The 26926-nt window shown below is 42.0% G+C and overlaps 1 protein-coding gene across 1 annotated transcript; it reads left to right on the forward strand.

Moving 5' to 3' along the window:
* Positions 1–25695, forward strand: LOC137377740 (interleukin-13 receptor subunit alpha-2-like). The gene is made up of 10 exons (XM_068047730.1): positions 1–88; positions 4399–4505; positions 4621–4772; positions 6298–6451; positions 12788–12908; positions 14889–15073; positions 16700–16845; positions 18652–18799; positions 20149–20281; positions 22408–25695. The coding sequence occupies exons 2-10, from the start codon at positions 4430–4432 to the stop codon at positions 22487–22489; spliced, it is 1197 nt and encodes a 398-aa protein (XP_067903831.1). The 5' UTR covers positions 1–88; positions 4399–4429; the 3' UTR covers positions 22490–25695.
* The last annotated feature ends 1231 nt before the right edge of the window (positions 25696–26926 follow it).

The raw sequence follows: 26926 nt of genomic DNA on the forward strand, positions 1-26926 counted from the left end.
CCCATATATCTGTCACATCCTGTCCGTGCTCAGTCAGATAGAGGAGAACGCGGCAGAGGCAGAACATCTTAAAGCAGGAATACACAAGGTGAATACACCTTTCCAATTTTAACCGATTCGCACGTTAATTCATTTACGCTTTTTATCTTCTGAACTACATATTTGGGGGTGCGGAATCGGCGTAACTGGAGTTGAAAGTATTAGTTTTCTGTGAACCAAGTTGTTATAATGGAATTTCAAAGCGATCGATCTGTTATGTATTAGTACTTTTAGGTACTAATTGCTATTTTGTTCATCGGTCTCTGATGAGATACAAGTGGAAATTGGGTCTGTAATTGAATACTAACCAATGTTTAGTGCTTTTCCCCCTTTCACAATTTATTATGTACAGTTTATGTTTGTTCTCGGGAATCGCATATCCCTACTAGAGATCGATGATGTAATCGGGGTTTTCCACTGTGTCTAACAGATGCTGTTGCTGTTTTACCATGTAATTGAATAATTCAAATGAAACGATTGTCCGTGTTTTTTCAAGGATTTGTAGTGTGGAATATCACCGTGTAGAAAGGAACGGGCTTCTGGAGGCGTTTGGTCTGCTTTTGGTTTCAGAGCAAGGTTCTGGATAATCTTTAAATATTCAGACATGTCAGACAACGTTTCCTTTAGTTCAGAACATTCAAACAAAACGTCTGCAATCCTGTTCAGGTCTCTATACGCGAAAGCACAAGTTCTTCTTTATAGTTTTTCGAATTGTGAGTTTTCTTGTCAGAGAGCTGTCGACTGGAACATTCCTCCGACTTTGCACACTCTCAATGTATCAGTGTGACATTCTGATGGTGAGGTGCAGCGCGGCCAAGTGCGGAGCAAAAACCAGCCCGTATCCAAATGGCAACTGGGTGCAAATGATTGGCTTCAAAATCGGGCGGGTGATTGAGCGGACGGGCTGTTCGCCTCGTCAGAAAATTATCCCCCCCCACTAAAGGTAGACATTCGTCCCCGGGGGTTTAACGCAAAGCAGGGGCGCTATGGGATTCTACACAGCGCCTGATATTTAACCCATTGATTGCAACCATACTGAATATGAGGCGCTGCGTAGAACGGGCGGCCGATCCCATACCGACCCTGCTTTGCGCCACCGCCAGAGACGAATTCCCCTCTGTGTTTTAACTTCAACCTCAGAAAAGTGACATGCACTGCATTTTATAGTCGTTTCCTCACTGAGTGAGTCTGTATTAATGGATGATGTGGACACATATCCATAGATTGAGACTCTCCAAACTGATTTTATGTGGACTGTGTCGAGTTAGCAGAATGAACCTATTCTGATAGGCTTTGGATGCGGACTTCTTTCTGTCTATTGTCGTTTTCGTGATTCATTTTAACACGCATTGTGTGTTTTCTTTTGGAGGATTTTAATTTTGCTACAGATCAGACGGGGTGGAAAGAGAGATTAGTTTTAACTAAAATGAGAGCGATGTGACTAGCAGGTTCAGTGAAGTTTGTGGTAACTGGTGTGTTTTTTTCTGGTGAGTTGTCTCAGCTTCGAAGTATTTGAACCCAAAATAGATGCAAATTTGGGATCAAAGTCTGAGTTTAACTAATTTTTTTAGTCAAACCTTTGTTTTCCATTGGGTGTGAACTCCCATTCCTCCCCAGCCGATTATGATTGGAAAGTTGTGTGACAATTGGGAGCGGACAGTGGGAAACAGAGACCTTTACTGGTCTGACGTCCTCTGACCTCCAGTTGTCCAAGGGAGTTGAAAATAGATTTTTAAAATTACTATGATAGAACAAAGAATATTTACTGAACCAGATTCAAAGCTGCAGTAAAATGGGCCATTTCCGATTGACGTGCCAAATACCTACATTTGGCCCAATTTGTTCACCTTGGGTTTCAGCTGCTTATTCCTTTCAAGAGTCCGTTTTAATAGGCATTATAGGCAGCAGTTTAGTCATGAAAACTCTACAATGCATGCTGGCTATGTTATTTTCTAGCTGGTTCAGTGGTAGCATACTCAGCTGGGTTGTGGGTTCAGGAGTCTTGAGCACAAAATCTAGGCTGACACTCCAGTGCAGTACTGAGGGAGTGCTGCAGTGTTGGGAGGTGCTGCCTGTTGGATGAAAAACCAAGGCCTGCCTGCTCTCTCAGGTGGACGTAAAAGCTCCCATAGCACTATGGGAAAGAAAAGCAGAGGTTCTCCCTGGTGTCCTAGCCAATATTTATCTTTCAACCAACATCACTAAAGAACAAATGATCTGATCATTATCACATATCTGTTTGTAGAACCTTGCTGTGCAAGTAACATTCACACCACTCAAGTGCCATCTCCAACAAAGGAGAATCTAACCATCTGCCCTTAATATTCAATGGCATTACCATGACAATCTCCCACTATCAACATCCTGGGGATTACCATTGACCAGAAACTTAACTGGACCAGCCATACATACACTGTGGCTACAAGAGCAGGTCAGAGGCTGGGAATCCTGCAGCGAGTAACTCATCTCCTGACTCCCCAAAGCCTGTCCACCATCTGCAAGGCACAAGTCAGGAGTGTGATGGAATACTCTCCACTTGCCTGGATGGGTGCAGCTCCAACAACACCCAAGAAGCTCGACACCATCCAGGACAAAGCAGCCCGCTTGATTGGCACCCCATTCACAAACATTCACTCCCTCCACCACCGACGCACAGTGGCAGCAGTGTGTACCATCTACAAGATGCACTGAAACAACTCACCAAGCCTTCTTCAACAGCACCTTCCAAACCCACGACCGCTACCAACTAGAAGGACAAAGGCAGTAGATGCATGGGAACACCACCATCTGCAAGTTCCCTTCCAAGTCACACACCATCCTGACTTAGATCTATATCACCATCCCTTCACTGTCGTTGGGTCAAAATCCTGGAACTCCCTTCCTTACAGCACTTTGGGTGTACATACACCACATGGACAGCAACGGTTCAAGAAGGCAGCTCACCACCACCTTCTCAAGGGCAATTAGGAATGGGCAACAAATGCTGGCCTTGCCAGCGAAGCTCACATCCCATGAAAGACATGTGTTTACAAGCCACGTGTATGCACATCCAGGCTTTGCAATCTTATAATTGTAACTGTAGCCTTAGTTTTCTTTTATGCTTGGTTTAGTTAACTATTAATCTAGTAGTGAGTGTGTCTCTTTTGTTCAATATCCACCGATAAGTATGTGTCTGAACACTTATCTAAAGCAGAATTCTGCATTCTCTTTTCCTGAATGGTAATGACATATTGATTTGTAAAATCTGGGTAAAATTTCTGCATCCAAACTCTAAGTGCTTCATGGTGGTGCAGAGGGACTTGTAAATCAGTGAAATTTGATTATTTAAAAAAAAAATCTTAATGTTTATATCTGTAAAGAACCTAAAAATAAATGTTCTCAGGCATTGGGACCCCTCAACCCCTCCCATACCTAGAGATGCCCTCTGTCATTCTTACTTAACCCAGATACCAATTTCGTAGGGCTGCCAAACACCAAGCCCCTCCCCAGTGCTCCCATAAGACAATCTCCTCTAATTTTGCAATGCTTCCAGATCACAACACCATCTTTGCTATTCCAAGATGCCTATATTCCCTTGTCAACGCTTAACACCAATGTTTCAGCATTTCCAACACCCCAGGTCTTATTCAGATACCAGTGCTCCCACTTTCAAATGCACAAATTTGAAATTTATTGAATCTACTAAGAATAACGTACCTTTTATTACAAAATGGAACTGGAAAGAAGATTACTGAGGAATGCAAATATTGATTTGTTCACTCTGGTATTCCTGTATCATACGTTAATGTTCATGTTTGCGCATCTTTAGGGCTGCAATTAGAAATGCATGCATCTCCCAACATGTTCACGATGTCTCTCAACTCAAAGCATTATGCTCCATAAAACTGCAATTCCAGCCATAAAGCTTGGAAATAAGGGATGGGAAAATATACTGATTTTGCAATGTTCTATGAAAAGTTTAAAGACTTAAACTTTAAGTCTTTAAAGTTAAACTTTGATTTTTTTTGTGTGTGCACAGTAATTTCAATATTATGGATGTATATTCCAATTCTGAACACTGACTAAATCTAAACTGGCGTATAAAATGTAGATAAAAATTTGAAAATATCAGGGCAAAGTAAATGTGAATTGTACAATAAAGACCTTAATGATGCTTCACTTCAATGTAAGGAAAAATAGATTTGTATAATGCCCATTTCACATTACACAATTGCATTAACAATCCTAAATACTATTTTATGGAGGTGTATGACTAATGTATAAATCGGAAATGGATAGTTCAATTTATCCATACCTAGTCGTGGTGCGCTGTATCTGGTGGAATCATATATGGATTTGTTCATTTTTTTTTAATTCAAGGTAACTGAGCAGTTCTTGTGTGCATTGAAACATGGATCTGAACAGTATTGCTGCTTTTCTTGCTATAATTTTATGGCCAACTGCTACATCAGGGATGCTGACCTCAGGTACAACCACAATAATTGGATGCTGTACAATTACTAATGTGTTCTACAATTTCAAAACTTTTCAGAATCTTTTGATTCAGAATTCCATTTTTTAAAAGATCTTATCTTGTTCTAGTTGATCCACCTACTAACCTGCAGGTCACAGACCCTGGCCATCTGGGTCCACTTCACATACGTTGGAAAGCTCCACTCAGTTTAATCAGCAAGGAGTTGTGTGTGGTCCGATACATGTTGAACTATTGCAATGTAGATTCAACAAACTGTAAGGTAAATGAAACGCGTTGAACATAAAGTGTCACCTTTCCTACACATGATTTTAGAATACTGATAACATTTCCACATACAAGAAAGTAAATTTGATCAGTGCAGAAAACCAAAAGTGGTCTAAATCAGGATTAGTTTGGAAAGGGGTGGGGGGGGGGGGGGGTGGTTGGTGGTAACCAGCCAGACGTTCCCTCTATGATATATGTTTAAGAGAAATCTTCTGAAATATTTTTCTCACATCTGTACAGTTAGGAGGACAGGATTGCCAACCCAGCACGAGCTGTCATAAGTACTGTTGGAAAGGATGGTACATGTCCATGGAGGACATCACTGCCACTCCTTGACTGATCCATCAGGAACCATCCTGAGAAATGTAGACAGAATTACCTCAGGTCAGTTTTTCTTCTCCCAAGTCCAACTGAGGCTAATGAGACCTGTGCCAGGGAAATCCTGCACACAAATATCAATCATTCCTTTGATTCAGTCCAACATAATACCTTGGATAGAAATTTAAGTGGGACCCTGTCATTTTTGTTATCTCATTGGACCAATGGTGATATCCTTAAATTAATGGAATGCCCCTCAGCAATGTCAGGGTGCCTTCCATGCAACATCGTTTGACAAAATCAAGCCACATTGATGTGGTGGGAAATATATCTGAAAAGGGAGTTAGACTGTGAAGAAAGTAAGCAGAACAAGCTTTAGATGGTTTAACCACAACTGAAGTACTTTTTTGTTTCTGCTTTTGCGTTGCACACCACAAAAAAAGTTCCCTGCTTCTGTATTGGCTCCTTTTGTTGTCGTTACATTTTTCTCTAATCAAGGGTTCAGCTCGCAGTTCTTTCCTTAAGCCATTTTGTAACAGTGCACGAGGACATATAGAGAATTGGCATAGGTCACTTATTTATTCATCCTTTCTAAAAACAGCATTTCGAGACAGGGTGGTGTGGTGAGTGAAAATCAAACATTTTTACTTCTGGGTGAATAGTTAAGGATGAAAGGGTGAAAATCTTTCTGTCGGCTGTAATGTACTATGTGAAATGAATGCAAGTACTCACAAACCATATTCGAGTGGCCATGAGCCCACAGTTCAAAACTGACACTAATTGGCAGCTTCTCAAAGAATGGATAATGTGAGAAATTTAGATATTCACATTGGTGCAGTAAATGCTTTTCTTCTGACATTGGGCCCAAGGAACTAGTTAGGCTAGTTAGGGCAGGGTAATAGAAGCTGACTGTTTCATACCTCACTTAGGGATGTTTTATAATGACATTGGGTAACCAAATTGGAAAGAAAATCTTTCATTCCCTATCACTTAATGTTCTTCATCTTGAAAAATGAAAATTCCTCCATTTCTTTTCAATCCTTTCTTCCCCGAAGGAATAATCTCACAGATGTTCTGCTTTAAACAAAGAACTGGATTTATGGGAACTGTAAATTCAAATGTCCATTCTACCACTCTTGAAAAGAGTTGAATGAGGGATATTTTTCTCTTTCAAACTGTGATGGATTTGTTTCTTCTGACAGCGTGTAATCACCAGGCAACTGGAATACACCGATGGATTTAACCTCAACAAGGGAATCAGTGTGAAAATCCAGACTCTAGTAAAAGAGCAATGCATAAATGGGACTGAGCTGCACAGTAACTGGGTTGAGACGGTATACTGGCCACCGATGCAAGGTAAACTGCCACATGCACAGGAAATCATGTTTCAATTTTCTCTTTCTGCTTGTAAAATGATGAATGCTAAGGATATTTATTAATTATAAAATATTTGCAATATATTTACAGATAAATAACTTTAAATACTGGATATATATTCTCTTTTTTCCAATCCCCTGCATAAACAAGTGAAATATACAAAGTACCTTCACCACACAGCTGGCAGTGATTCAAGAAGGTAGCTGACCACTACTTTCACAAGGAGAACTGGGGAATAAATGTTGGCCTTGCCAGTGACACCTGCATTCAAAGACTTTTTTTTAAATTATGAACTCCAACTGCTTTAGAATCCCATCAAGACAAATGACTTGCTGTACCTTGAATGTATTCATTCAGGAGTCCATTCTAACAAACTGGTAATTATCATGGACCAACACAGATCTAGCATCTGTATACTGAAGGCTAGTTTATATTCCTCAATATCTGCTAACTGGCACAAACCAATGCCTTTGATGGCTACATTTTGAAGATGGCTGTTTAAATTGCCCAGACACCTTGGCTGGAATTTTACATTGGGCGAGAGGTCCCACAAAAAGTCAGTGGCGAGTCCACCTTTGCTGGGCCTGGGGAGCCAGGCCAGGATTTTTCGTTCCCCAGGCCCTTAATTGGTGTTAGGCAGGACTTCCACCTCCTTGAGGCATGAAGTCCCACCTAATGGAGCTGCCAGCCAATCAGCGGCTGACATCTCTTAGTCCCAGCAGTGCCACTAGGAGTGGTGGCCATGGCTGGGACTACACCCAGCCATCGGAACGTCAGGAAGGATGGCCCGGGAAAGGAAGTAGGTTTTTAGGGACACACCGGAGATAATCAACTGGGGCCCGCGAGGCAAGTGGGGTGGGCAGTGTTGTGCGTTGGGGTCAGTTGAGGCTTCAGGGCAACCCTCCGTGGAGCACAGGGTGCTCGATCAGGAGGCCCCCCAGCCCGCAAGAAGGTTTTACCAGGTGGGGTTCTTGGGGTCTTTGCTGTCTGGCCACTGAGGGTAAAATACCCGTGGTGGTGGGAGGAAGCCCTTAAGTAGCAGTTAATAGGCCACTTAAGGGCCTTGATTGGCCTGGGGTGGGCAGTTTCTCACCACTGCTGCCCCACATAAAATGACAGTGGGGTGGAAGAGGGACGGGAACAGAACCCCCTACCCCTCCCCCCCCCCGCCCCCGCCTCCCACTCAATTTTGCACCCCTGCCACAAGTCCACTTGTTGGTGGGGGCATAAAATTCTGGCCTTTGACTCCCTCCATAAGTGGAAGGATCACCACAAACTGCATTGCAGATATAAACATATGAGCATGATTAATGACTAATATCATTATTGTGTAATTGCTGGTTGTGGTGGTCTCAATTATAGACAGAGGTTAGAGCATTGAATGTGGCCGATCAGTACAATTGGGCCAAGGCACACACTTGAGAATTTTGCGATGTACAGGTCAGTAAATGTGAAAGGAGAAAGGTCGTGCTGTTACCTTCTGCATAATTGAAATGATGTGACATACGGTGGTTTCTGCATCTGTGCATTATTGTCAGCTCCTGATATTAAACTGATGCCAATGCAATATTCAGTGCCAGATACACCAGATAGAATAGGGAACAGTGACAGTAAGTCTGAGGTCTTCATTCAAATGTTAGTGTAACATTTGTGATCAATGATGTGAATGTATTTAGTCTGTAGTGATGTACCAACTAAGATGCAACAAAGTCTTAAAATTTGGCTTTGAGATTTGTAATTTTCCTTTAAACCTCTTTTCCAGACCAGCACTTCTACTTTCTCTACCTCTAACTCATTGATGTGAATTTTAATTACTTGTCCCAGTTATTTATATGTCCTCTCATGATTAAATGTTTCAAAGCCAAATATTACATAGAACTTGCATTTATATAGCACTTTGATATTATAAAATGACCAAAGATACTTCACAGATAAGCCAAAGGAAAAGTGATGCCCCAGACTAGTTGGAAGATATTAGGATGTGACAAAAAGCTTGGTCAAAGAGATGGATTTTGGAAAGGTTTTTAAAGATGGAAGGGAGTGGGGTGGAATCTATGACAAGGGAGCAGCGTTTGTGATTGCTTTGCTCTTCCCGATATTAAGCGGGAGGAAGTTATGACTTCATCCAGCATTGGATATTGGAGAAGCAGTCTGAGATTACTATTGCATGCTGAGAAAGATTGTGGAGCTGGTTGTCATCAGTGTACAGATGGAAGCTGACCCTGTGTCTACGGCTGATGTCACTGAGGTGCAACGTTGTATTTGAGGAAGATGAAGGGTCAGGTTAGTTCCTTAGCAGATTTAGTGGAAGGGAGAGAAAAGAATAGCTGATGCTGGAGATGTGATAGCTATATTTTTGGATAGATAGGACTGGAACTATGTGAAATTGGTTCTGTGGAGTTGAGAGACAAAGGTGTTGGGGACAATGAGTTGGCTATCCATGTCAAATACTGTAGAGAGAATGAGTTGGGATAATGTATTGTGATCACAATCACAAGCATGTTGTTCATAAATTTAGTTAGGGGCAGTTCAGTATTGTGAGAAGGATGGAAACCAGACTGGAAGTGAAGAGGGTGTTTCGGAGAATTTGGGCTGCATTTCAGGATTTTAGAGGGAGAATGGAGATTAGAGAAGTTCTGGCAATTGTTGAGGTCAAAATGGTGAGGTGAGGTTTTTGAGAAGGGGATTATATCAACAGTTCTGAAGGGGAGAAGTTTGGTGATTAAGAAGAGGGAACCATTAATGATATCAATGTGGCCAGAAGAAGGAGTCAAGTGGAGAAGGTATCAAGGCATTATGGGTCTTCTGGACTAGATGATTGTAGAGAGGCCGGACGCGAGGAAGTGAGAGAAAGTACAGAAAGGCAGAACAGGGCTAGAGTTGGGTGGAGCTGGGACCTGACCAGAGAGGAATTAGGGAAAACATTCAGGATCAGGTGCATGGATGGCCTCAGTCTTGGTGTCAAAGAAATCATGAGCTCCTTCCACTTACAGTGTTTGAAATGAGGGTGGAGTGAACAGGGAATAGAAGTTTATAAACTTGGTTGATAATGGGAAAAAAGGCTTCTTACAATATTATCTTTCCCAGCCCTCTTCATTCTCTTCTTAGCCTGTGTAAGTCTATCAAAAAGACTGGTTAACTTCTTGTTTTCTTAATAGCCTATCCTCAGAGAATGTCTTGGAGTAAATGATAGATTAAGGTGTCAGACTTGATTCAGTAGTTGCACTTGCTTCTGAGTCAGAAGGATACGGGTTCGAGGCCCACTTCAAAAATTTCAGCACTAAATGCAGGCTGACATTTCTGTGTAGTGCTGAGGCCAGGTTGCACGGCTGTAGATGCTACCTTTAAGATGAGACATTAAACCAGGGACCTGTCTGCCCTTTCTGTTGGACATAAAAGATGTCATAGCCACATTCAAAGAAGAGCAGGAGAGTTCTCCTGGTGTACTAGCCACTACTTATCCCTCAACCAACATTAGTAACACAGATTATCTAGTCATTTATTTCATTGCAAGATCTTGCTGTGTGCAAATTGGCTACTGTGTTTCCTACATTACTGCAGTGATAATGCTTCAAAAGCACTTCATTGGCTGTAAATTATAGAATGGTTACAGCACAGAAGGAGGTCATTTGGCACGTTGTGTCTGTGCCAGCTCTCTGCAAAAGCAATTCAGCTAGTCCCACTCCCCTGCTCTTTTCCCATTGCCCTGCAAATCTTTTCTCTTCCGATGCTCATCAAATTCTCTTTTGAAAGCCACAATTGAATCTGCCTCCTTTGCAGGTAGTGTATTCCAGAACCTAACCACTTGCTGGGTTTTCCCTTTTGTCACCATTAGTTCTTTTGCCAATCACCTTGAATTGGTATCCTTTGGTTCTCGACCCTTTGACCGATGGGAACAGTTTCTCTCTATTTACTTTGTCCAGACCCCTCATGATTTTGAACACCTGTATCAAATCTCCTCTCAACCATCTCTTTGAGGAGAACAATCCCAGCTTCGCCAATCTATTCACGTAACTGAAGTCCCTCATCGCTGGACCACTCTTGTAAATCTTTTTTGCACCCTCTCTAAAGCCTTTGCATCCTTCCTAAAGTAATTTGAAGTTTCCTGATGTCATGAAAAGTTCTGTATAAATAAATGCCATTGTTTTTTTCTTTCATTTCCGCTTGCTGTTTCCATAGACATACGGAGTAAAGTCAATTAAACCAGATTGTTTTGAATGTACTTACTATGTAGGACAACACATCCACACCTCTACCAGACACCTTCGTTACAGTGTCGTGCTAGGTTCCCACCTGTCAAGAATGAGGCACATTAATTTTGTCATGAACATTGATTTTAAACTGTTACTGGAGTGAAGAAAGGACTTGTTAAACAGATCAGCCATGGCTGGGAAAGACATTTGCATATCAACAGATGATGATTGGAAGAACAAAGGGCCATTCCCTGACACATTCAACCGACAGTGGACCTTGATGACCAGGTATTGTGTGTAAGAGGAGCATTCCAGAGACTGCTAAGGTGATACAATCCAAGACGTGGGCAGACCAGTTAGTCACATGACTAACCTGCTTGGCAACCTGGGGTTTTCTGAATTGTACAAACTGTTCGAACTCAGAGTGTCTGCTTGCTTCTGAACTGAAAAGATCTCTCCTGTCTGCTCCCATCTCTTTCTGACAAGCCTCTGAATCCACTGAAGACACATGAACCCCAAGAGAGAAACAAGGTTTAAGAAGAAAACTGGGCCCCAACGAAAAGCAAGATCTACCTACAATCAAGGACTCTACAGTCAGCTTGAAGAACCGTTACAAAACCTCTTCAGATATTGCTTCAAACTTTTCCACTTTATTTTTCTTCTGCTCCTTTCTGTCTCTGTTTGCATGTATCGTGTATGCATGCTAGCATGGCCACGTCATGTATCTGTAGGCATCAACCGAGTTTAAGTTTAAGATTAATACATTTCAACTTTACTTCTTTAAACCTAAGCAAGCCTGTTTGTGCTGGTTTCTTTGCCTTATAATTGGAAAGCTGTGCACAAGGATTCACCAAGGGGGAGCTAAAAACATGGTGCGTTTAAAATTAAACCCTGTTACAGTAAGACCAGGTGCAGGCAGAAAGGGAACTCTAGACCTCTTTCTCACCTGGTCGTAACAACAGTGAATAGAATGTTTCAGTCACTTTGGTGTGTTTTGAAGAGAAAAGTTGTGATTGTTGGAGGTCAATCTTCTGAGCTCCAGGACATCACTGCAGGAGTTTCTCAGGGTAGTGTTCTAGGCCCAACCATCTTCAGCTGCTTCATCAATGACCTTCCTTCAATCGTAAGGTCAGAAGTGGGGATGTTTGACGATGATTGCACAATGTTCAGCACCATTCACAACCCCTCAGATATTGAAGCAGTCCATATAGAAATGCAGCAAGACCTGGACAATATCCAGGCTTGGGCTGATAAGTGGCAAGTAACATTCACGCCACACAAGTGCCAGGCAATGACCATCTCCAACAAGAGAGAATACAACCATCTCCCCTTGACATTCAATGGCATTACCATCACTGAATCCCCCACTATCAACATCCTAGGGGCTACCATTGACCAGAAACAGAACTGGAGTAGCCATATAAATACCGTGGCTACAAGAGCAGGTCAGAGGCTAGGAATCCTGAGACAAGTAACTCACCTCCTGACTCCCCAAAGCCTGTCCACCATCTACAATGCACAAGTCAGGAGTGTGATGGAATACTCTCCACTTGCCTGGCTGGGTGCAGCTCCAACAACACTCAAGAAGCTCGACACCATCCAGGACAAAGCAGCCCACTTGCTTGGCACCCCATCCACAAACATTTACTCCCTTTACCACCGACGCACAGTGGCAGCAGTGTGTACCATCTACAAGATGCACTGCAGCAATGCACCAAGGCTCCTTAGACAGCACCTTCCAAACCCGCGACCTCTACCAACTAGAAGGACATGGGCAGCAAATGCATGGGAACACCACCACCTGCAAGTTACCCTCCAAGTCACATACCATCCTGACTTGGAACTATATCACCGTTCCTTCACTGTCGCTGGGTCAAAATCCTGGAACTCCTTTCCTAACAGCACTTTGGGTGTACCTACCTCACATGGACGGCAGCGGTTCAAGAAGGCAGCTTACCACCACCTTCTCAAGAGCAACTAGGGATGGGCAATAAATGCTGGCCTAGCCAGCGATGCCCACATCTCATGAATGAATAAAAAATGTAAGCTGTTTTTGATTCACCTCTCAATGCGTACCTTTGTGTACCAGATATAACAAATAATGTTTTCTCTTTTCTCAAAGGGCATGCAGGCTCCAAAATTGTGGACTTACAATGCATAGTTTACAACCTGGAATATATGGACTGTATATGGCAGAATGGAATGAGTGCTCCACATGATATCAATTACACACTCTATTATTGGTATGTACAACAATGCTGACAGCTCAATAAAATAGGTTCATGTAAAGGGAAGTATGTTGACACATTATCACAGGCATAAAAAAGGGAACACAGAATTGCCTTCTCTGTTAATATACCAAAGGAAGTATAATCCATGTTGTTGACCTTATATTGGCCTGGATTTTATGGTCAGCGGCAAAGTGACAGCACTCACTGTTGACCTCAAAGAAAGTTGCCCATCACGATCTAGCAATCTCTGTGGCATGCATTTTCCCCTTCCTGACGTCATTTTGAATCTGGTACCAAGTCAAGGGGATCTCCAGGTGTTGAGCAACAGTGAAGTCATCATGCAGGGTAAGCAGCCGATCATGTTGGCGTATTCTTACAGCCAGCAAACAAAGAAGTAAAATGAAATAAAAACAAGAAATGCTGGAACCACTCAGCAGGTCTGGCAGCATCTGTGGAAAGAGAAGCAGAGTTAACGTTTCGGGTCAGTGACCCTTTCTTCGGAAGTAAAATGCACTGATAGCCTTCACTTTTAATTAAAATTTTACAGAGCATGAAATAAATGATTTGGATATGCATATGGGATTAAGGTAGAAGTTGAAATATCATAAACTTTTAAAATATATAATTTTAAAAATATGATTTGTATCATCATAGAGATTTGAACTTCCACTAATATTGAATTAAATTTTCAGGGCCAGAGTGGTTTTTCAGTAGTCATTATAAACTTAGAACACTGTTAAAAACTCAGCTACACCTCATGCTACAAATTGTAAGGGTTTTCAAGGGTTTTCACAATGAGACTAATAGCATAAAAGGTCAATTGTTGTCAGTTCACTGATTTCTACTTGATTGCACTCTGGGAGAGGACGACTTCAACAGCACATCCTCTGAGGAAGCGTAGAATCACTGACAGCAACTTCTGAATTTCCTTAACTGCACATGCGCAGACTCAATGTTACTGTTTTGGAGGGATAATGAAGGTGAATACAACAGTTGTTCAGTTATTATCACCACAAAATCCTGGCAATTAAACAATCAATGGATATTTATAATTAAAGAGAAAATGTGTCTGGGGCAAACTCTTCTAGTGAAAGTGCTCCCCTAGTGTTGATGTTGGGAAATATCAGAAAATGTATACTAATTTAAAAAGAGCCACTTTAAAAATAAAAGAACATCTTAACCTTTTTAACCAGAGTTTGTTGTAGTGTTTTTCTGCAATTCCAGTCACCTGCCTGCTGCTCATATATTTTAATATTACTCTTTACAAATGGCTACCCAATTTGCTTTAAAAAAAATAAGGATACTGGTTTGGGAAGAAATCCAACCTTTTTTTTTAATGTAGGAATTCCACTACTTAATAATAAATCACACTTTATGTGTTCAGGCTGTAACTCTTAGCTACATTCTAATTTTTAATGGCAGTCGCTTTGTATACCTGTAGTTCTAAATCCAACCCCTATGACTATGAAGTTAGAAAAATTACAGACTAGACTGTAAAATGAATATTTTTTTAAAGTAAGTCCCACAATAAGTAGTTGTAGCGTTTCCGCATTTCGTTTTACCTTTTGCCCTAATGGTCTTTGTCTTCTGTAGTCCATAATAAATAAACATACATAAACATTTAATATTAAAAATCCCAATCAGCATCTTTTGTTTTAGAAAGGGTGACCTGTTAGATATTTTATGTCGATTTGAGAATACCAGAGCAATGTGCACAGTACTCAGTAGATCTCCACTAAAATTGCTGAACAGAAATGATTAATTAAAAACATATGCAACAGAATCAAAACATGGAAGCAGCTCACTGTTTTCACATTAAAAAGAATTAAAATTATCATTTTAAATTTTTATAGAAAGGTCTGCTTGCCAAACAATAGTGCACAAGGTAACGAGTAGGATTATTGTATACCATTAGGTTCAGTATCTTTTCCCATGCTTTGCACTCAGATTGTTGTAAACTCTACTGTATGTAATTAACATAAATATTAACAGGCATGAAAATCTGGAGCAAACTATGGAGTGCAATAATTACATTAAAAATCAAGGGAGTGTTGTCGGCTGCCATTTTCACAGTGACGATCTCATCGAATTCAGTGATTTCAACATTTGCATAAATGGCACCTCAGAAATGGGGCTGGTGAGAGCAGTATACTACACATTACAGCTTCAGGACCTAGGTAAGATGAGCTTATACCTTTTAATGAAGGCATCTTATTTTTCAATTTGTACTGCTATCTTGAAGGCTATCATGCTGAGTGCATTTCTACAGGCCTTAACAGGAATTCAGCACCTCACCCAAAACCTTGTCTCATGTCTACATGTAAATTTTCAAGGATCTTTGGCGCTGATCCGAAATGGCTTGACCATACAAAGCTGCTAAACCCAGTTGTTGAACCTTGGCTGCCACTCTGGGTGAGATCAGCTAACTTGTTAGAAACCAGAAAGTGAACTTAGAACTTTCCTTGTCTGTACACCATTTAAGTGTTGCAGTTACTCACTATACCTTTGAAGCAACCAATTTCTTTTACAGAAAATAATGTAAATGTAGCTATATTAATATAAAAAAAAAACGGAAATAATATATTTCCTATCTGCAACAGATCCCCAGCACTATTTCTAAAGGAGTAGAAAGTTCTCCCTGGTGTCCCAGCCAATGTTCATCCCTCAGATAACACTTCTAATTGCAAAGTGCATCGGTGCTCTCCCTTGATTATACCGGAAACTCCAAAACAATAATTATTTATAGAAATAGGGGATGACTTTTGTTTCAGATATACATTGGGCAAATGTTCGCTCGGCTAGTTCAATGATTGGGCCTCCCTTTGAATTCAATCAACTCACTAACATTGAAAAGTGGAGCAATTGTGCTCCTTAGAGGCAGCTCTCCAATTGGAAGTGTGAGAAATCCAGTGGGGGAGTGAGGGGAGCCTCTGCCTCTTAAAGAGGGGGTGCATTTTTCAAACTTCCCATGGCTCTCCTCAAATTAGATTGGCTATATTACAGGAAGCCACCAGATCTGTTCGGGTAGCAAAATCATTGCTTGAAGACTCCAATGGCTTGATCAGTGAGGGCTCTAATTGAGCCATGGAAGTGATTGAACTTCAACCACTGAACATAGGTTTCTGTGAGAAATCATGAACCAAGTATGCAGAGGTAAAGAGTGGGGAGATGGAGCATTGTCAGAAGATTAAAGCATTGTGGCAGCCACCAGAAAAGCAGTTGCTCATGATTTGAGTGGAAGGCAGTGGGATTGTGTGCGAACAATGATATGGACACAATTAATGAGTTCATGGATTTGAGGAAAACCTGCACTCTGTGAGAACACCAGAGCTCCTTCCTGCTGCTTCTAATTGCCCACAGGGAAAGTAATGAAAGTGTTTGCTTTGACAAATATGGCATCAGTCACCTGCTTAATGCAAGCATAGCTTACAGACGTTAATAAGTCTGAAAGGAACCAGAGGCAAAGAAGTTGAGAGCTGCCTGGATTTTGACAGCAACAGGCAATACTGTCTTAGCTGTGGCAGCTAGTTGTAAGTCTTGTAGGTGGTGACACAACTCTGCAACAGCTCCCTAAAGAAGCATAGCCTCCTTATGCATTGCTCCTCACAGAACTGCAGGTATGTTGACCTGGGTTTATGCATTCTATTAATAGCGTGAGAATTCCTACGCGCTAAATACTAAATGAATGTAATTTAACCTCATCAAATTTTATCTAGTCATGTGAAATGGCCTTATAAATGTTTAGCTTGCATTTAATTGATGTTTGTGGTTTTACTCATGAAGTATAATTGTTGCATTTTCAGTAAAGGCCGCAGCTCCTGATCAGGTCAACCTGACCTTATCAAGAACAGATACCATTTATATCCAATGGAAGCCTCCAGCTGGCAAAATTAAGCCTCACTGTTTAGAATATGAAGTGCAATTCCGCGGAAAATACTCTGACTGGGAGGTAGGTAAATTAATCACCTAAACAAATGACTTAAAACTCTGTACGGTTCCTTCTTTCTTAATGCCTTAAGTTAGGTATTCTAAGGCGAGGCTTTTGCTGATAAACTTCGTTCAGTAGGTGCATGGAACAAAGAATGAGGTGTGGGGTCCATGGCCCCCAGTCTCCCAGTTGTTATGATTGTGAATCTGGTGAACTGACCTTAGTGCCCGATTCTTCAATCTGCACTCCCATCAACCAATACTCTGCATCAATGGCCTCAACTTACATAGAATGCACAGCACAGAAACAGACCATTCAGCACAAATGGTCTATGCTGATGTTTGAGCTCCACACCAGCCTGCTCCTACCTTCGTTCATCTCACCCTATTAATACATCCTTATATTCCTTTCCCCTGATGTGCTTATCTAGCTTTACCGTGCAAAATTGGTTCCAATTACTTAGCCACTGGAATGGTGTTCAAAAATGTTTTGCTGCTCCCTGGTTCATCTGTTGCTTTCACTGTTCTGATTCTCTGTGTGGCAGTGAAGTTATCAATGCTATTTTAGATGGAATGAAAGATTTCACAGTTCAATCTCCCTGAACCCCCCCCCCCCCCCCCCCCCATCAGATTTGGTATTGTATCTTGGTTTGCATGTCATTCTGCTCTAGAAAAAATTCTGCCATTATGTCTGACATCTTGATTAATGTGAATTTTTCTGAGCCGATGTCATCTCTACTCCCAACTTCTGCAAAAACACTATTGCAGCTCTGATAGCAGTTGGTCCCTAGCCAAAGCTGTTCCGTGGATTTTATGAACCCATCTATCATCTGCCCTAATGTTTCAGCTGTTATGTTCTCTTTGAGAAAGTTGACCTTTTGGCGTACGTTTCTGTTTCCGCTGTGATTGAACCCATGTTCAATCATTGATTTGTATTAGGTTAGCTGGCATGGCACCAAGTGCCCTTCAATTGACAAAAGTGCCCCTGGTATGGGGAGGAAAACCAGCAAGGGTTTCCACTTCTGGTTGCTTGCCTGCTGTAAGAACACTTGTAGATTTCAGATGTAAACCAGACTGGGCTCCGTTATGATATCCACAGGACTGAACAGGGTGCTTGTCAAGGCTCACATGAAGAATGACCACTTGGATGAGTCACTGAAGGATAAAGGTCCTTGTAACTATACCCTAGAAAGCAATTAACCTTGAGGAAGGGTTGGGGAAAATTGGTAAGAGAAAAAGGTTGTTTCATTGCTCCGTTCTGTTCCAACATTCTGCCCAATATTTAGTTTTATCTTAACCAGCTCTGTTAGTTGCTCTGTAATTTGGATGCCATCAAGGTCCAATAGTATCTGTAGCATCATCCTCAAGATGTATGCCTCTTAATTTAACCCCAACCTGTGCATCTTTTAATTCTTTCTTGCTTCCCATTCCATCTTTCCTTCTCTTTGGAAATATTCACCCTATCTGCTGAGAATGGTTATTTCTCTTGCCCTAAAATCTCGCTTGCACCTTCATTGTTACTTTCTAAAGTTTCTGGATGGTGCTGCTAATTCTTAAGTTATCACTATTTGAATACTTTTGATTTTTTGATATCGCCAGTTTTTTGGTGATCTAAAAAAAAAATGTCATAAATCCAAAATAAAAACAGAAATTGCTGGAAATATACAACATATCCATCAGCATCAATGAAGGGAAAAGCCAGGTTAATATTTCAGTTGTAAACCCTCCGTCAGATCAGGAATATAGCAACAATTATTGTAAAGATTTTAAAATGTTGTGTTGCATTTTCTATTCTTGAACGTTTTTTTATAAACTTTTCTTTTTCCAGTCTAGAGTAATTACTGAGGAAGCCACCTCTATTTTTCTGAATGTGACAGCTAAATCACTGTACTGTGTCCGTTTGAGAGCTGCTGTTAATATATTTTGTGCTGATGATAGCTTTTGGAGTGATTGGAGCTCTGTCCAATGCTTGGCAGGTATGTCTGCTACTCAAACGTTCGAGTCTAGTGTGAAAAATATTTGTGACAATTCTGCAACAAATACACTGTGCAAAAAATTAATGCAAATCTTTACAATGTTTTTCCTTATATTATTTGCGTGTTTAGTTTATGTCAAATTTTACATTGCAGTACTAGTACAACATGTAACATTTTTGTGTTCAATTTGACTTGCTCCTTCAGCCATGCATTCTCATATTGGACTAAATTATCAAAAGTATCAGAATTTAGTTAACTTCATTGGGAGTAAGGCTGCTTCAATATGAATAGGGCAGGTAGATCGAAATAACTGGCAAACATGGGACTTACTTCCTAGGATGCCAGCATTCTGACTGCTTGACTTATGGGCCACTGTTCAGAGTAGTGTCTTCATTGAGCAAGATACATTATCATTACTGTGAAATTAAGTTCCCAGACTCTGAGGGATTTTTGTGTAATAACTTCAGTTACATGAAGAATTCCAGCAGAAATTAGCCTTTCATTGCAATATATGAAAAGGCCTAATCTCTCCAATATTTCAGTGACTTTAAATTATACTAAGAGAATCATTGCATTCTTAGGGGGGAAAATACCATAACCAAATTTAACAACTGCCAAATTACTGTATCACTTTCTATTCATTGGCAAATGTGCAAAGATGATTCAAGAACAAACCCTTTGGAGATGTGAAATTCTCCAAGTTTTATTGATCTTTGATTAAAACCCATTGAGGTAAAATAGTCAATATTAAGAAGGTAAACTATTTTTGCTGTTGACAGTTCAGATTGCGGAAAAAATGTTTGGACAAAGGAACCATAACTGATTTAATGAGCTATTTGCATAATCTTAGGGCGGTAGATAATAGTGTTGGTGGCGGTGGTGTCAACATTTATTGAAGCATTCTTTGAACTTAGTGGTTGGTTTTATTCTTTTGGGCCTCCTTATCTCGAGAGACAATGGATACGCGCCTGGAGGTGGTCAGTGGTTTGTGAAGCAGCGCCTGGAGTGGCTATAAAGGCCAATTCTGGAGTGACAGGCTCTTCCACAGGTGCTGCAGAGAAATTTGTTTGTTGGGGCACAGTTGGCTCTCCCCTTGCGCCTCTGTCTTTTTTCCTGCCAACTACTAAGTCTCTTCGACTCGCCACAATTTAGCCCTGTCTTTATGGCTGCCCGCCAGCTCTGGCGAATGCCATTTTACCTCTAATATGTATGACTTATAAAACCAACTTAGTGGTTGGTTTTATAAGTCATACATATTAGAGGTAAAATGGCACAATAACAGACAAATCCTGCTGCTTGTGACTTATCTTCAATGAAACTAAGCTGATTCCTGATCTCTGAACTTGCAGAACATCCAGACGGAGGAGATGATGTGATCATCAAACTTAACGTTTTAGCCGAACTGATTGTCCTGATAGTTTTAGCATCAATCACTTTGGCACTATGTTTGAGTACTCTCTACTGCTGGGTCAGATGGAAAAGGTAAGAGCAGTTAATGTAATGGCAATATGGCCTGTGCCTAATGTTTTATATCAGATTAGTTACAATTTTTAAAATGTAATTAGTAACCCTAAGCTCAAAAATTTGGTTTAAAAGTTTGCTTATTTCTACATGACTGCAATAATCATCTTGGAAACTAATACCATAACATCATAAGAAATCGGAGCAGGAGTAGGCCACTTGGCCCCTCAAGCCTGCCCTGCCATTCAGTAAGATTATGGCTGATTTGATTGTGGCCTTAACTCCACTTTCCTGCCGTCCGACCCCACCCCCTGCCCATGACCCCCATAACCTTTGACTCCCTTGTAGATCAAAATTCTGTCTAACTCAGCCTTGAATATATTCAATGACCCAGCCTCCACTGCTCTCTGGGGAAGAGAATTTGAAAGATCAACAACCCTCTGAGAGAAGAAATTCCTCCGCATCTCCATCTTAAATGGGAGCTTCCTTATTTTGAAACTCTGCCCTCAGTTCTAGAATCCCCTGTGAGGGAAAACCTCCTCTCAGCATCTACCCTGTCAAGCCCTCTCAGAATCTTATGTTTCAATCAGATCACCTCTCATTCTTCTAAAACTCCAATGAGTACAGGCCCAATCTGCTCAACCTTTCCTCATCAGACAATCCCTCGGTCGCTGGGTGCCTTGATGGTCACATGGGCACAATTGATGATGCCCTGCACCTGAAGGAATCCAACGACGGAGTCTGAATCCAATACCCACTGTGCTTGGGCAGACCCATCTGTGTCAAAGTGGATGTAGTCCCTGTCCTTCTGAATGTGGCATCTGTCACCTGCCTGATGGCCTAATGAGCTGCCGACTGTGAGATGCCGCCTAGGCCCACAGCTGTTCCCTGGAATGACCTGGCTATATAGAAGTTCAGGGCACCTGAGATCTTGACAGTTGTCGGTAGGGGACTGTCATGGGGGCTGTGAGGCCTCAGGTCGTTGTGGATCAGAGCACACAGGACTGAGATTATCTGCTTGGATAGGTGTAGCCAACTACGGCACTGGCGCTCTGTCATTTTCAGGTAGCTGACTTTTGGGTAGTAACCCAGTCTTGGGTAACGCCTTCCTTCCCTTGTAGCCCCTTGCTGTGCTCCTCTGGCCTCCTGGTGTCCAGGAAGTTGCATCTGTTGCAACTCATCCTGGCTGCTCTGTCCAATGTCAGAGCAGCCTGTTCCCATCTGACCTCCCTCAACTAGGCTTCGTGCATTCACCAGACCTTTTTCCTGTCAACCCCAGCTGCCACAGTTATGCCAGAGGGCTCACGCCCTCTCCACTTTCCTGCCACTCACTACCGAATTCAACTCTTGCAGCTGTAGCCACACTGAGACGCATCTGAAGCAGCTGAACATTATTTGCTGCCTCTGCTTTATTTTAAAAAACCCTTCCCTTAGCCCTCATGGCCCTCCATACTGTTCACGTGTTCCCCCCCATGGTGTCTTCCCCGTTCCCAGTCTTCAAACATTGTTCACTGAAACTGAGAAGCTTGTTAATGAGCTCTTTAATGAGCTCAGCAGGCAATTAATTGGACGCGGGAACCCAACCCGTTCTCTCCCTGCCTGACGCACTTTAAAAATAGCATTCCATTCTGGAGGTGGTGGGACCCAGTGCTGATATCCGAGAACATGATATTCAAATCACACTTGTAGCCTTTCCTGCCCCCAGCGGGCTTTGAAAATCAGGCCCTTTGTGTCATCCTCCCAACTTGCTTTCCTACCTATCATTGTATCATCAAATTTGGCTACAATGCACTCAGTCCCTTCATCCAAGTCATTAATATACATTTTAATACTCATTACTATTACTGTCCCACTGGACAGCTACTTCTGTTAGATATAAATGTGATTTCATTCTACATTTTCTTCTGCTGTAATATATCACATATAAGCAAATTCCACTCAGCTACTGGAAGCAGAACTAATGAGGTGGGAAGGTGATATGTTCAAAGTGATTACCTCATATGGACATTGAGTCTTGCATGTTTTAGCACAAAATGACTTGAACACATCTGTTGTATGTTCTGTTTAAGTCAATTCATATTGCAGTGCTGTAACATTTGTGCCTATGACTACTTTCCTGATGCTCGATTATTTAATTTTTCTCTCAGCTCAATTGCAAAGAAGAAGCTTAACATGTTGCTCAATGAGGACGCCAAGAACATCAAAAAAAGCAAATGTTTTGACTGTTAAAATATTGCTCATGCTGCCTGAATGAGAATTGCTGAATAATAGTTCTCAATTACTGCATAGTAAGCGGATATCTTTTTTAACTTGCATTTTCACTTATTGAAACAGCCTATGAAAATTCAGTAGCTCCTTAAACATCTGTAGATTTATTAGCACATCCTGCAAGCACTGTGGGAATATTCCAATGAGCTTACACTGCAGCCATTTTTTTCAACTTCAATCAATTATAACACAAACTGGTACAGCTCCCATGCCGTTGCTCATAAATTTGGGGTTTGGACTACAATTATGAACATACGAACACACAAAGATGAGGGGCAGGAAAAGTCCAGCTGGTCCATCAAGACTGCCCCACATGATGCTTGAAGCATGGTATGGTCAGCTCCTAAGATTGATCTGTGTTTATCCTAGGATGTCTCTTTAAGGTCCTCCATTGGAGAAGTAGTCTAAATGGACACATTTAAAAAAAAAAATGTTAATGGGATGTGAGCAAGGCAAGCATTTATTGCTCATCCCTAATTGTTCTTGAAAAGGTGGGGAACTTGCATGTGGTGGTGTTCCCATGTGCCTGCTACTCTTGTTCTAGGTGGTAAAGGTTGTGGGTTTGGAAAGTGCTGTCAAAGAAGCCTTGTTGGGTTGCTGCAGTGCATCTTGTAGATGGTATACACTGCTGTCACAGTGCAACAGTGGTGGAGAGAGCGAACATTTAACGTGATGGATGAGGTTCCAATCAAGTGGGCTGCTTCCTCCTGGATGGTGTCGAGCTTCTTGAGTGTAGTTGGTCCTGCACTCATCAAGCCAACTGGGTCACACTCCTGACTTGAGGTCATTTTTAGTTGAGCACCAGATGATCTCAAGGTCAGAAAACAAATGATTAGATTTCTTTGTGTTTTTTTTAAAGAATTTTCAGTTGTGATCTTTTTGTTGTTTTATACAAAATGCTGTCTGAACTATGCTCTACATCAAGAATGTTACATACTTAAAAATAATCTTTCACGTTGGGCAGCACAGTGGCGCAGTGGTTTGCACCGCAGCCTCACAGCTCCAGGGACCCGGTTCAATTCTGGGTACTGCCTGTGCAGAGTTTACAAGTTCTCCCTGTCACTGCGTGGGTTTTCGCCGGGTGCTCCGGTTTCCTTCCACAGCCAAAGACTTGCAGGTTGATAGGTAAATTGGCCATTGTAAATTGCCCCTAGTGTAGGTAGGTGGTAGGGAATATGAGATTACTGTAGGGTTAGTATAAATGGGTGGTTGATGGTCGGCACAGACTCGGTGGGCCGAAGGGCCTGTTTCAGTGCTGTATCTCTAAATAAATAATTCAGATGATATGCTCTTTTCTAAGGACCATATAATGCAGAATATACCATTGTTCTCCTCGGATGAAACTATCTCTCTTTATGGACACAGAGTCTATTGACAGCTAAATAAACAATGGATAAGGTCAACGTTTTAATATTCAGGCTGCAGGTCATGCCTCCGTTTTATGTGAAATAGCACATTAGTTAAGATCAAACCAAGCTATTTGTTTCTTTACTTGTTTTTGAAATGTGACATAAATATGAATGCGTTGGATAGGAAATATGTGCTAGATGTACCATGTTAATTTTTATGTGTGATAATCGTGGTTAATATTTTTGAAAATTATTTGCAGTTTTAGTTAGTATTTTATGAAATGCATTTCTGATTCAAAAAGACCGAGTGCTTTTTTGTGACTGTATTACTGTTCTATATTACATACCCTCTGCTGAAGTACAAGGGGGAATTTTATAGGGCCTGCAAGAGCAGCTTTCATGGTGGGTAGGGTGACTTAATTAGGCATAAGTTGATATTTTGATTTCCCGATGGCGGGATTTTGTTTTGTAATTAAGTCAGAGCGTGTTTGCGATGGTCCAGGGTTCACCCCGTACTGTGGCGGGTTGCAGATTTCCATATATTTGCATAGCATGAATACTCATTACCCTACAAGTATTTCAAATTAAATCCTACCTGCTAGATTAAATCAACGGCGAGCAGGCATGTAGTGGCACCCAGTTCACGTTCGTTTATAGGTGGTGTGCACCAGTTGGCTTTGTGCAGTTGTCTCTGACGTCAGTGGTTTTCTTTCTTGAACTCTTTGGTACAAGGAAGGCTGACATTGGAATAGGTGTCTACCGCCAGGCTCAGGACCAGCGAGGGCGATTCACTAGCAGGGATGGTGAGGAAGGCATGGGGGTGGCTGTAGGAACAGGGGAGGGTGGCATGGGAGGACACAGGGTGGGATCTCAGGTGGCTGTAGGAGCAGGGGAGGATAGCTGGGGAGGACACAGGTGTCAGCGCATCCTCAGGACAAGGACAAACTACCCTCAGATGTTCGAGAGTCAATTCCTGAGGCACCTGAGGTTGTCACATGAGATGGTCACTGAAATTTGTGCGATCGTTCAATATGACCTGCAATCTCATGGTTCTGGTGGAATTCCCATGCCAGTTGCCCTCAAGATTACTGCTGCACTCAATTTCTTTGCTGGCGGTGCTTTCCAGGGCTCAGCATCTGACATATGTGACATCTCAGAGTCTGCTCAAAGGTGCATCAGAGAGGTGACCAATGCCCTATTCCGTCATGACATTGGTTTCATCTATTTCTCAGTAGGTGAGGACAGTCAGTCAGTGGCCTTCGGCACCATCGTTCATTTCCCTAGAGTGCAAGGGGTGATCGACTGCACTCACCTGGCCAATACAGCCCACTGGCACCAGTCAGCTGCATTTGTTAATTGCAAAGGCTTTCACTCTTTGAACATTCAACTGGTTTGTGACCACATGTGAAAAACACACCATAGGCTTGCTGAAAATGTGCTTCTGCTGCCTTGATCAGTCTGGAGGGGCTGTTCAGTACACGCCACAGGGAATTTCACGAATAATCGTTGTCTGCTGTGTACTGCACAACCTGGCAATGCAACATGGACATATTTTGCATGCGGAGTAACAGGAGGAGGAACAATACTCCTTAGATGAGGATAAATATGAAGAGCATAAGGAGGAAGACGATAATGAGATGGAGAATTTTATGGATGTTAGGGCCATGGAAAGGCATGCAAGGGACAGCAGAGAGAACACTAAAATAAAAGCAAAATACTGCAGATGCTGGAAATCTGAAAGAAAAACAGAAAGTGCTGGGAATACTCAGCAGGTCTGGCAGCATCTGTGGAGAGAGAAGCAGAGTTAATCAGTCACAGGTCACAGACCTGAAACGTTAACTCTGCTTCTCTCTCCACAGATGCTGCCAGACTTGCTGACTATTTCTAGCACTTTCTGTTTTTACATCAGAGAGAACCTTATCTTTGGATCTTTCTGCAAAGAGTGATGCATTTAACTAATTAAAGCTCAAACGCATGAAAATTCAACCTTGTGGAATGTTCATTGCGATAATTAGAAGCGTGCCTCAAGTGACATCAACAATATCACCTGCAGTGGAGATGAGCTTAACACCCATTCTGTTATAAACTTTGTTATAAACTACCTGTGTCTCCATGGTAATAGTGTCTGGCATCCAGGCATTTCCCCTGGAACATAAGATCTGGATTGCAATGGAGCTGCAGCAGCTACTATACAGGGCTTGGAAGATAGGGCCTACAGAACTTCATTAGAAGGCATGTTGCTTAGGAATACCGCAAAAAGTCTTTGTGAAACAAGCAGCTGTCATTGAAGATTGAAGGTACAAGTGTCAATGATAGCAACACAATGGTGATTCTCTGAAATCCTTTGAAAGCATAAATGCGAGCCAGCCATTAGGCAACAATAATCATTATCTTATTCGGATCACTAACTTCAAATGATCAACGAGCATGTATGAAAAAGTAAATCAAATAAATGTATTTCACACTATTATACTTTGGTTTTACACTATCATAACAATCCATGCCACCCTTGTGCTCATAATTCCTTTATTTTCCTTTTTCTGCCACCACGTCTAGGTGCTACCCCAAGATTAACAGCTGAGGTGGGGGCAGTCTGCTCCTTGCACAGCCCCATTGCCCTAGATGACCATTTTGGGTGTCCTCTGGAGGAATGGGGTTCTAGAGGGCTCTATCCTGCTGGGGGTCTCCGGCACCGGTGCATGAGCATGCCCCGTGGGCTCGCCTGCTGGATCAATGTCAGGGAAGGAGGACGAAATGCCACTTACCCTAGGGGTGTCCTGAGAGGAAAGCCCTGGGGCAGCTGGCACACACTCCTCTGTCTGGGTGAATGATGGCCCCTGCCTGTCTCGATGAGGGGAAGGGGCACCTGGAGGGAGGTCCAGGTTCCTTGTCACCTCATCTTGACCCACTTGACCCATGAGTGCTCTGACCTGCACTCTGTTGCTTAGATGCTGCTGCATGGAGTCTGTGGCCCCAGTGACGGAGTGGAGGTCAGATTGCATATGGGTCAACTGCTCAATCAGATGCGCCACGGAGCTTGCCAAAATCT

This window comes from Heterodontus francisci, chromosome 15 (assembly GCF_036365525.1).
Source record: "Heterodontus francisci isolate sHetFra1 chromosome 15, sHetFra1.hap1, whole genome shotgun sequence".
In the NCBI taxonomy this organism is placed as follows: Eukaryota; Metazoa; Chordata; class Chondrichthyes; order Heterodontiformes; family Heterodontidae; genus Heterodontus; species Heterodontus francisci.